Here is an 11,573-nt window from a genome sequence, read left to right as displayed (position 1 = left end):
CTGTTTCGTGTTTCTTTGTGTTTTTTGTTTTTTTATTTAGATCCCCATGTGGGGTATCATTGGAAAGCCACACTCATTGGTTACAACGATCCACAATCATTTTCGAGATCGGATCTAGATTGACGGAACTACTGCAGCCTGAGTCGGGAGTGGTATTTTGCGCAATACCGTGTACTTTGCACAAGCCTCAAATACCGGCATGTAACTCGAGAACCGCTGAACGGATTTTGACGAATTTTGTCGCTATCGACAGGCAACAAATAAGACTTCAATTCGATATATATTCTATTACAAAATATGCACACCCGAGCCACTAGGGGTCGCCAAAGTGCCGGTTGCAAAAAATCCGAAAAACATCCCATATGAGGGACGTTGCAGCTTAAGAGGTTGGGTGTTTTGTGTAACCGATTTTTATTTGAAGGAAACATGAACTGGTATTTTGAGGAGAATCTTAACTTAAGGTGTTTTTTCTGTGCAGAGAAGGGGACTGGTGGCTGGCACGCTCCCTGAGCAGCGGAGAGAGCGGGTACATCCCCAGCAACTACGTGGCACCATCTGACTCCATCCAGGCAGAAGAGTAATCCCTCGTCCTTCTTTCTCTCTATCTGTCTTTTATCTGTTTCCTTTCAACAAATCACACAGCAAAATGTATCTGGATAAGAGCTATACTAAGACCTATACTAAGAGCTCCACTAAGACCTATACTAAGAGCTCTACTAAGACCTCCACTAAGACCTATACTAAGAGCTCTACTAAGACCTATACTAAGAGCTCCACTAAGACCTATACTAAGAGCTCTACTAAGACCTCCACTAAGACCTATACTAAGAGCTCTACTAAGAGCTCTACTAAGACCTATACTAAGAGCTCTACTAAGACATATACTAAGACCTATACTAAGAGCTCTACTAAGACCTATACTAAGAGATCTACTAAGACATATACTAAGACCTATACTAAGACCTATACTAAGAGCTCTACTAAGACCTATACTAAGAGCTATACTAAGACCTATACTAAGAGCTCTACTAAGACCTATACTAAGAGCTTTACTAAGACCTATACTAAGAGCTTTACTAAGACCTATACTAAGAGCTCTACTAAGACATCCACTAAGACATATACTAAGAGCTCTACTAAGAGCTCTACTAAGACCTATACTAAGAGCTCTACTAAGACATATACTAAGACCTATACTAAGAGCTCTACTAAGACCTATACTAAGAGCTCTACTAAGACCTCCACTAAGACCTATACTAAGAGCTCTACTAAGAGCTCTACTAAGACCTATACTAAGAGCTCTACTAAGACATATACTAAGAGCTCTACTAAGAGCTCTACTAAGACCTATACTAAGAGCTATACTAAGACCTATACTAAGACCTATACTAAGAGCTATACTAAGACCTATACTAAGACCTCCACTAAGACCTATACTAAGAGCTTTACTAAGACCTATACTAAGACCTATACTAAGAGCTTTACTAAGAGCTCTACTAAGAGCTTTACTAAGAGCTTTACTAAGAGCTCTACTAAGACCTATACTAAGAGCTTTACTAATAGCTCTACTAAGACCTATACTAAGAGCTGTACTAAGAGCTTTACTAAGAGCTCTACTAAGACCTATACTAAGAGCTGTACTAAGAGCTTTACTAAGAGCTTTACTAAGACCTATACTAAGAGCTTTACTAAGAGCTCTACTAAGACCTATACTAAGAGCTTTACTAAGACCTATACTAAGAGCTCTACTAAGACCTATACTAAGAGCTCTACTAAGACCTATACTAAGAGCTATACTAAAACCTATACTAAGAGCTTTACTAAGACCTATACTGAGAGCTCTACTAAGACCTATACTAAGAGCTCTACTAAGACCTATACTAAGATATTTACTAAGACCTATACTAAGAGCTCTACTAAGACCTATACTAAGAGCTCTACTAAGACCTATACTAAGCTCTACTAAGACCTATACTAAGAGCTTACTAAGACCTATACTAAGAGCTCTACTAAGACCTTTACTAAGAGCTCTACTAAGACATATACTAAGAGCTCTACTAAGACCTATACTAAGAGCTCTACTAAGAGCTCTACTAAGAGCTTTACTAAGAGCTCTACTAAGACCTATACTAAGAGCTTTACTAAGACCTATACTAAGAGCTCTACTAAGACCTATACTAAGAGCTCTACTAAGAGCTCTACTAAGACCTATACTAAGAGCTCCACTAATACCTATACTAAGAGCTCTACTAAGACCTATACTAAGAGCTCCACTAAGACCTATACTAAGAGCTCTACTAAGACCTATTCTAAGAGCTATACTAAGACCTATACTAAGCTTTACTAAGAGCTTTACTAAGACCTATACTAAGAGCTCCACTAAGACCTATACTAAGAGCTTTACTAAGAGCTTTACTAAGAGCTCTACTAAGACCTATACTAAGAGCTCTACTAAGAGCTCCACTAAGACCTATACTAAGAGCTCCACTAAGACCTATACTAAGACCTATACTAAGAGCTATACTAAGAGCTTTACTAAGAGCTCTTAGAGCTCTACTAAGAGCTCTACTAAGAGCTCTACTAAGAGCTTTACTAAGAGCTCTACTAAGACCTATACTAAGAGCTTTACTAAGACCTATACTAAGAGCTCTACTAAGACCTATACTAAGAGCTCCACTAAGACCTATACTAAGAGCTCTACTAAGACCTATACTAAGAGCTCTACTAAGACCTATACTAAGAGCTTTACTAAGAGCTCTACTAAGACCTATACTAAGAGCTCCACTAAGACCTATACTAAGAGCTCTACTAAGACCTATTCTAAGAGCTATACTAAGACCTATACTAAGAGCTTTACTAAGAGCTTTACTAAGACCTATACTAAGAGCTCCACTAAGACCTATACTAAGAGCTCTACTAAGAGCTTTACTGAGAGCTTTACTAAGAGCTCTACTAAGACCTATACTAAGAGCTCTACTAAGACCTATACTAAGAGCTCCACTAAGACCTATACTAAGAGCTCTACTAAGAGCTTTACTAAGAGCTTTACTAAGACCTATACTAAGACCTATACTAAGAGCTCCACTAAGACCTATACTAAGAGCTCCACTAAGACCTATACTAAGACCTATACTAAGAGCTATACTAAGAGCTTTACTAAGACCTATACTAAGAGCTCTACTAAGAGCTTTACTAAGACCTATACTAAGACCTATACTAAGAGCTCTACTAAGAGCTTTACTAAGAGCTTTACTAAGAGCTCTACTAAGACCTATACTAAGAGCTCTACTAAGAGCTCCACTAAGACCTATACTAAGAGCTCCACTAAGACCTATACTAAGACCTATACTAAGAGCTATACTAAGAGCTTTACTAAGACCTATACTAAGAGCTATACTAAGAGCTTTACTAAGACCTATACTAAGACCTATACTAAGAGCTCTACTAAGAGCTTTACTAAGAGCTTTACTAAGAGCTCTACTAAGACCTATACTAAGAGCTCTACTAAGAGCTCCACTAAGACCTATACTAAGAGCTCCACTAAGACCTATACTAAGACCTATACTAAGAGCTATACTAAGAGCTTTACTAAGAGCTTTACTAAGAGCTCTACTAAGACCTATACTAAGAGCTTTACTAAGAGCTCCACTAAGACCTATACTAAGAGCTCTACTAAGACCTATACTAAGAGCTCTACTAATACCTATACTAAGAGCTTTACTAAGAGCTCCACTAAGACCTATACTAAGAGCTCTACTAAGACCTATACTAAGAGCTCCACTAAGACCTATACTTAGAGCTCTACAAAAACATATAGCTCTACTAAGACTAAAAATATATATATATATATATATCTAACCCTAACTAACCTTACTGTCATGCACTTGTCCTAATAAACTAACCTATACCTACAAACCTACACACTGTAGCACTCAACACTTTGATGAACATTGTTACTGAGCTGATAGAGTTGTGCCCTTCCTGATGACTTGTCGTACAGAACTTGTAAATCGCTTTGGATAAAAGCGTTCAGCTAAATGACTAAATGTAAATGTAAGACCTATACTAAGAGCTCTACTAAGACAGTAAGACTTTCTTTTTTATAAATTCAGATATTGATATGAATTCAGATATTCACCTTTACATTCTAACTGCTTGAATGCACTGCTTGAGTCACTTGCAAAACTAACCTGTGTAACAACTCCCGTTTCTCACTCCCTCCGCTCCGCCAGTCATCTCAGGTTGACTATGGAGTCCAGGTGAGTTGAACTGTTGACACCGCAGACGTCTGAATGAGGCTGAGGCTGCAGTCATAGACCTGTTTTTAAATCCATACATTTTTCTAAGAGACCACCAGTAGAAGCTTACAGTCTTTCTTCCCTCCTCTCTCTCTCTCTCTTCATCACATACATATATATTATTCATCCCATACCAACCCACTCCCTGTTTTCCCTGTGCCCAATCTCTCTCTCCCCCCCCACCTCTCTATCTCTCTTCCCCTCTCTCTCTCCCTCTCCCTCCCTCTCTCTATCCGCCTCTCTCCCCCCCCCTTTCTCTCTCCCTCTCTCCCTCCCTCTCTCTCACTCTCCCCCCCTTTCCCTCTCTCTTCCCCTCTCTCTCCCTCCCCCTCCCTCTGTCTCCCCCTATCTCTCTCTCTCCCCCTCCTCCTATCCTCCCTCCCCCTCTATTCCCCTCTCTCTTTCTATCTATCTCTTTCTCTCTCGCTCCCTCTATCTCTGTATCCCCCGCTTTCCCTCTCTCTCTCCCTTCCCCCTCTGTCTCTCCCCCCCATCTCTCTCTCTCTCTCCCCCTCTCTCTCTCCCTCCTCCTCTCCCCCCCTCCCTCTCTCTCCCTCCCCCCTCTCTCTCACCCCCCCTCTCTCTCTCTTTCTCTATCTCCCCCCTATCCCTCTCTCTATCTTCCCCTCTCTCTCTCTCCCTCCTCCTCCTCTCCCCTCTCCCCCCCTCCCTCTCTCTCTCTCCCCCCTCTCTCTCTCCCTCCTCCTCCCCCCCCCTCTCTCTCTCCCTCTCCCTCCTCCTCTCCCCTCTCCCCCCCTCCCTCTCTCTCTTCATCATCCTCAGGTGGTACTTTGGGAAGGTAACCCGTCGGGACTCTGAGCGGCTGCTGCTGAGTCTGGAGAACCGGAGAGGAACCTTCCTGGTGAGAGAGAGTGAGACCACCAAAGGTTAGTGAGACACTTCCTGGTGAGAGAGAGAGTGAGACACTTCCTGGTGAGAGAGAGAGTGAGACACTTCCTGGTGAGAGAGAGAGTGAGACACTTCCTGGTGAGAGAGAGTGAGACACTTCCTGGTGAGAGAGAGTGAGACCACCAAAGGTTAGTGAGACACTTCCTGGTGAGAGAGAGTGAGACACTTCCTGGTGAGAGAGAGTGAGACACTTCCTGGTGAGAGAGAGAGAGTGAGACCACCAAAGGTTAGTGAGACACTTCCTGGTGAGAGAGAGTGAGACACTTCCTGGTGAGAGAGAGTGAGACACTTCCTGGTGAGAGAGAGAGTGAGACACTTCCTGGTGAGAGAGAGAGAGTGAGACACTTCCTGGTGAGAGAGAGAGAGTGAGACCACCAAAGGTTAGTGAGACACTTCCTGGTGAGAGAGAGTGAGACACTTCCTGGTGAGAGAGTGAGACCACCAAAGGTTAGTGAGACACTTCCTGGTGAGTGAGAGTGAGACACTTCCTGGTGAGAGAGAGTGAGACACTTCCTGGTGAGAGAGAGTGAGACACTTCCTGGTGAGAGAGAGAGTGAGACACTTCCTGGTGAGAGAGAGTGAGACGACCAAAGGTTAGTGAGACACTTCCTGGTGAGAGAGAGTGAGACACTTCCTGGTGAGAGAGAGAGTGAGACACTTCCTGGTGAGAGAGAGTGAGACACTTCCTGGTGAGAGAGAGAGAGAGAGAGAGAGAGACACTTCCTGGTGAGAGAGAGTGAGACACTTCCTGGTGAGAGAGAGACACTTCCTGGTGAGAGAGAGAGAGAGACACTTCCTGGTGAGAGAGAGAGAGTGAGACACTTCCTGGTGAGAGAGATAGAGAGACACTTCCTGGTGAGAGAGAGAGAGTGAGACACTTCCTGGTGAGAGAGAGAGACACTTCCTGGTGAGAGAGAGAGAGAGAGACACTTCCTGGTGAGAGAGAGAGTGAGACACTTCCTGGTGAGAGAGAGAGAGTGAGACACTTCCTGGTGAGAGAGAGAGTGAGACACTTCCTGGTGAGAGAGAGAGTGAGACACTTCCTGGTGAGAGAGAGAGAGAGAGAGACACTTCCTGGTGAGAGAGAGAGTGAGACACTTCCTGGTGAGAGAGAGAGAGTGAGACACTTCCTGGTGAGAGAGAGAGTGAGACACTTCCTGGTGAGAGAGAGAGTGAGACACTTCCTGGTGAGAGAGAGAGAGTGAGACACTTCCTGGTGAGAGAGAGAGTGAGACACTTCCTGGTGAGAGAGAGAGTGAGACGCTTCCTGGTGAGAGAGAGAGATAGACACTTCCTGGTGAGAGAGAGAGAGAGTGAGACACTTCCTGGTGAGAGAGAGAGTGAGACACTTCCTGGTGAGAGAGAGAGAGTGAGACGCTTCCTGGTGAGAGAGAGAGTGAGACACTTCCTGGTGAGAGAGTGAGACACTTCCTGGTGAGAGAGAGAGTGAGACGCTTCCTGGTGAGAGAGAGAGTGAGACGCTTCCTGGTGAGAGAGAGAGTGAGACACTTCCTGGTGAGAGAGAGTGAGACACTTCCTGGTGAGAGATAGAGTGAGACACTTCCTGGTGAGAGATAGAGTGAGACACTTCCTGGTGAGAGAGAGAGTGAGACGCTTCCTGGTGAGAGAGAGAGTGAGACACTTCCTGGTGAGAGAGAGAGTGAGAAAGAATGTGCAGTTTTAGCTGCAAAATATGTCAATTCATGTCACAAGAAAAGGGACAACCAGTAGGACACATATACTATATATATATATGTACCATGTTTTATTCACCGCACCATCTCCTTTATTTCTTTGATCTTGTTCTGTTGATATTGTTGTTGTATTGTATAATGTTGTTTGCTGTTTATGTCATAATTGTGCTTTGGCAACATTTGTGAAATTTCATGCCAATAAAGCTTTTTGAATTGAATTGAATTGAATTGAGTGAGACGCTTCCTGGTGAGAGAGTGAGACGCTTCCTGGTGAGAGAGAGTGAGACACTTCCTGGTGAGAGAGAGTGAGACGCTTCCTGGTGAGAGAGAGTGAGACACTTCCTGGTGAGAGAGAGAGAGACACTTCCTGGTGAGAGAGAGAGTGAGACACTTCCTGGTGAGAGAGTGAGACACTTCCTGGTGAGAGAGAGTGAGACACTTCCTGGTGAGAGAGAGTGAGACGCTTCCTGGTGAGAGAGTGAGACACTTCCTGGTGAGAGAGAGTGAGACACTTCCTGGTGAGAGAGAGTGAGACGCTTCCTGGTGAGAGAGAGTGAGACACTTCCTGGTGAGAGAGAGTGAGACACTTCCTGGTGAGAGAGAGAGTGAGACGCTTCCTGGTGAGAGAGAGAGAGACACTTCCTGGTGAGAGAGTGAGACACTTCCTGGTGAGAGAGAGAGTGAGACACTTCCTGGTGAGAGAGAGTGAGACGCTTCCTGGTGAGAGATAGTGAGACACTTCCTGGTGAGAGAGAGAGTGAGACACTTCCTGGTGAGAGAGAGTGAGACACTTCCTGGTGAGAGAGAGTGAGACACTTCCTGGTGAGAGAGAGTGAGACACTTCCTGGTGAGAGAGAGAGTGAGACACTTCCTGGTGAGAGAGATAGTGAGACGCTTCCTGGTGAGAGAGAGAGTGAGACACTTCCTGGTGTGAGAGAGTGAGACACTTCCTGGTGAGAGAGAGTGAGACACTTCCTGGTGAGAGAGAGAGTGAGACACTTCCTGGTGAGAGAGATAGTGAGACGCTTCCTGGTGAGAGAGAGTGAGACACTTCCTGGTGAGAGAGAGAGTGAGACGCTTCCTGGTGAGAGAGAGTGAGACACTTCCTGGTGTGAGAGAGTGAGACACTTCCTGGTGAGAGAGAGTGAGACACTTCCTGGTGAGAGAGAGAGTGAGACACTTCCTGGTGAGAGAGATAGTGAGACGCTTCCTGGTGAGAGAGAGTGAGACACTTCCTGGTGAGAGAGAGTGAGACACTTCCTGGTGAGAGAGAGTGAGACACTTCCTGGTGAGAGAGAGAGTGAGACACTTCCTGGTGAGAGAGAGTGAGACACTTCCTGGTGAGAGAGAGTGAGACACTTCCTGGTGAGAGAGATAGTGAGACGCTTCCTGGTGAGAGAGAGTGAGACACTTCCTGGTGAGGGAGAGAGTGAGACACTTCCTGGTGAGAGAGAGTGAGACACTTCCTGGTGAGAGAGAGAGTGAGACACTTCCTGGTGAGAGAGATAGTGAGACGCTTCCTGGTGAGATAGAGAGTGAGACGCTTCCTGGTGAGAGAGAGAGAGTGAGACACTTCCTGGTGAGAGAGAGAGACACTTCCTGGTGAGAGAGAGAGTGAGACACTTCCTGGTGAGGGAGAGAGTGAGACACTTCCTGGTGAGAGAGATAGTGAGACACTTCCTGGTGAGAGAGAGAGAGTGAGACACTTCCTGGTGAGAGAGAGAGTGAGACGCTTCCTGGTGAGAGAGAGAGTGAGACACTTCCTGGTGAGAGAGAGAGAGTGAGACACTTCCTGGTGAGAGAGAGAGTGAGACACTTCCTGGTGAGAGAGATAGTGAGACACTTCCTGGTGAGAGAGAGAGTGAGACCACCAAAGGTTAGTGAGACACTTCCTGGTGAGAGAGAGAGTGAGATGCTTCCTGGTGAGAGAGAGAGTGAGACACTTCCTGGTGAGAGAGAGAGTGAGACACTTCCTGGTGAGAGAGAGAGACACTTTCTGGTGAGAGAGAGAGTGAGACACTTCCTGGTGAGGGAGAGAGTGAGACACTTCCTGGTGAGAGAGATAGTGAGACACTTCCTGGTGAGAGAGAGAGTGAGACACTTCCTGGTGAGAGAGAGAGTGAGACCACCAAAGGTTAGTGAGATGCTTCCTGGTGAGAGAGAGAGTGAGATGCTTCCTGGTGAGAGAGAGTGAGACACTTCCTGGTGAGAGAGAGAGTGAGACACTTCCTGGTGAGAGAGAGAGTGAGACACTTCCTGGTGAGAGAGAGAGTGAGACCACCAAAGGTTAGTGAGACACTTCCTGGTGAGAGAGAGTGAGACGCTTCCTGGTGAGAGAGAGAGTGAGACGCTTCCGATATAATGACTGGACGGGTACGAGTGATGTTTTCTCAGATGGAGTACTCATGAATTACTTGAGTAATAGGGAAATACATTTTCTGAACACATCTTAAAGCGCATGGCAGCAGCAATAACGAGATATTGTCTCACACACACACATTAAGAATGCAAAGCAATGCACAAAAAATAGGAAAAGAGAGGAGAGGAGGGGAGAGGAGAGGAGTAGAAGAGATGAAGGGAGAAGATATGAGGGGAAAGGGGAAGAGAAGAGAGGATTGGAGAAGAGAGGAGAGAAGAAGAGATGAGGGGAGGGGAGAAGAAAGGAGGGGAGAGGAGGGGAGAGGAGTAGAAGAGATTAGGGGAGAGGAGAAGAGAGGATGGGAGTGGAGAGGAGATGAGAGGATGGGAGAGGAGTAGAAGAGATGAAGGGAGAAGATAGGAGGGGAGAGGGGAAGAGAAGAGAGGATTGGAGAAGAGAGGAGAGAAGAAGAGATGAGGGGAGGGGAGAAGAAAGGAGGGGAGAGGAGGGGAGAGGGGGGAGAGGAGTAAAAAAGATTAGGGGAGAGGAGAAGAGAAGAGATGAGGGGAGAAGAGATGAGAGGATGGGAGAGGAGAGTGGATGAGTGGAGAGGAGATGCGAGGAGAGGAGAAGAGGATGGGAGGGGAGGAGAGGAGAAGTGAGGAGAGGAGGAGAGAGGATGGGAGAGGAGAAGAGTGGCGAAGAGAAGAGAGGATTGAAGAAGAGAGGAGAGAAGAAGAGAAGAGATGAGGGGAGAAGAAAGGAGGGGAGAGGAGTAGAAGAGATTAGGGGAGAGGAGAAGAGAAGAGATGAGAGGAGAGGAGAGGAGATGAGAGGAGAGGAGAAGAGAGGATGGGAGGGGAGAGGAGAGGAGAGGAGAGGAGAGGAGAGGATGGGAGGGGAGAGGAGAGGAGAGGAGAGGAGAGGAGAGGAGAGGAGAGGAGAGGAGAGGAGAGGAGAGGAGAGGAGAGGAGAGGAGAGGAGAGGAGAGGAGAGGAGATGAGAGGAGAGGAGAGGAGAGGAGAGGAGAGGATGTCAGGGCTGTGCTACAGGGGAAGCAGTATGAGCCATGCGGAGGCCTTGGGTTGGTGAGGCAGCAGAAGTAGGTCAGTGTGGAGCAACGGCCCGAAGACCGCACCACCACGGGCCATATCGCCCGTTCAGACGCCCAGAAGAGGAGGGGGCATCGCCTTGAGGGGCTCCCAGACCCGTCAGACCCGCTCACTAACCTCATGGCCGCCCTCTGGTGGTGAATGAGTGTAATTGAACTCATAACGAAGCACTTTTTTTGTGTTCGTTTCGTTCAAGATTCAAGACAACGGTGTTGTTGCCCGTTTGGTATTGCAAGACAAAAAAAAAACGAAATAATGAATCTGCAATCAGTCGGTTTACAAAATGAAGACAACACACGACACACGCCAATATCTCTCTATTGACTTCCATCCATGATTATGATCTGTGTTGTTTATTCCTCCCAGGCGCCTACTGTCTGTCAGTCCTGGACTATGACAACACCAAAGGCCTGAACGTCAAACACTACAAGATCAGGAAGCTGGACAGCGGCGGCTTCTACATCACATCCCGTACACAGTTCAGCAACCTACAGCAGCTGGTCGACCACTATCGCAGTGAGTTCACACACCCACACACACACGCTCACAGTGTGTCGTTCAGTGGTTCACACCCAGGACTGTGGTTCAGATGAGATAAGATAAGATATTCCTTTATTGATCCCTTGAGGAAATACGGGCGCCATAGCAGCATGGGGGAGGGGGGAGGGGGGAGGGGGGAGGGGGGGGTACAGGCATGGGCAGGGTAATAGAACAAAGACATAAATATAGGCAATAAAATGTTGACTGAATGTAGAAATATGAGGAAAAATAAACAGTGTAAACAATATAATTAACTCTGAATATAGAAATATGAGAGAAATAAACGGTATATAAACAAAGGTGCGGATGAGGGTCTCTGTATGCCCTGTCGGTTATATTATATGTTACAATATAGGCAATAAAGAATTTGAATCTGAATATATTCTATGAGTAAGAGTAAACGGTATACACAAGGTGCAGTAGACACAAGGTGCCCTAACTGGCACGATATACGTCATAGGTTGTAGTCTGTGCAGGTTTTGGTGGTTAAGAGTCAGACACACTTCTGTCTTTACTTCCTTAGTGATCCTTGATTACACAGGTAAACAAAGACAGGACCAGGAACAGACACATGCTCAGTCATAAAGTCACTCGCTCACTCGCTCACTCACTCACTCACTCACTCACTCACTCACTCAATCACTCACTCACTCACTCACTC

The 11,573-nt window shown here is 46.1% G+C and overlaps 1 protein-coding gene across 2 annotated transcripts in view; it reads left to right on the top strand.

Moving 5' to 3' along the window:
* src (v-src avian sarcoma (Schmidt-Ruppin A-2) viral oncogene homolog) overlaps positions 1-11,573 on the top strand; it is a gene marked incomplete at its 5' end in the record, with an annotated part of 102,938 nt that overhangs the window by 74,331 nt on the left and 17,034 nt on the right. For both annotated transcript variants that reach the window (XM_084333728.1, XM_084333729.1), the window contains 3 exons: positions 479-577; positions 5,082-5,185; positions 10,739-10,888. In XM_084333728.1, the coding sequence (XP_084189854.1) occupies positions 479-577; positions 5,082-5,185; positions 10,739-10,888 (353 nt within the window). The remainder of the gene's footprint in view (positions 1-478; positions 578-5,081; positions 5,186-10,738; positions 10,889-11,573) is intronic.

Source organism: Notolepis coatsorum (assembly GCF_963971535.1).
Source record: "Notolepis coatsorum genome assembly, chromosome: 17".
NCBI classification, from domain to species: Eukaryota; Metazoa; Chordata; class Actinopteri; order Aulopiformes; family Paralepididae; genus Notolepis; species Notolepis coatsorum.
The sequence above is the reverse complement of the archived record's forward strand: the minus strand, read 5'-3'. Positions and strand labels throughout refer to the sequence as shown.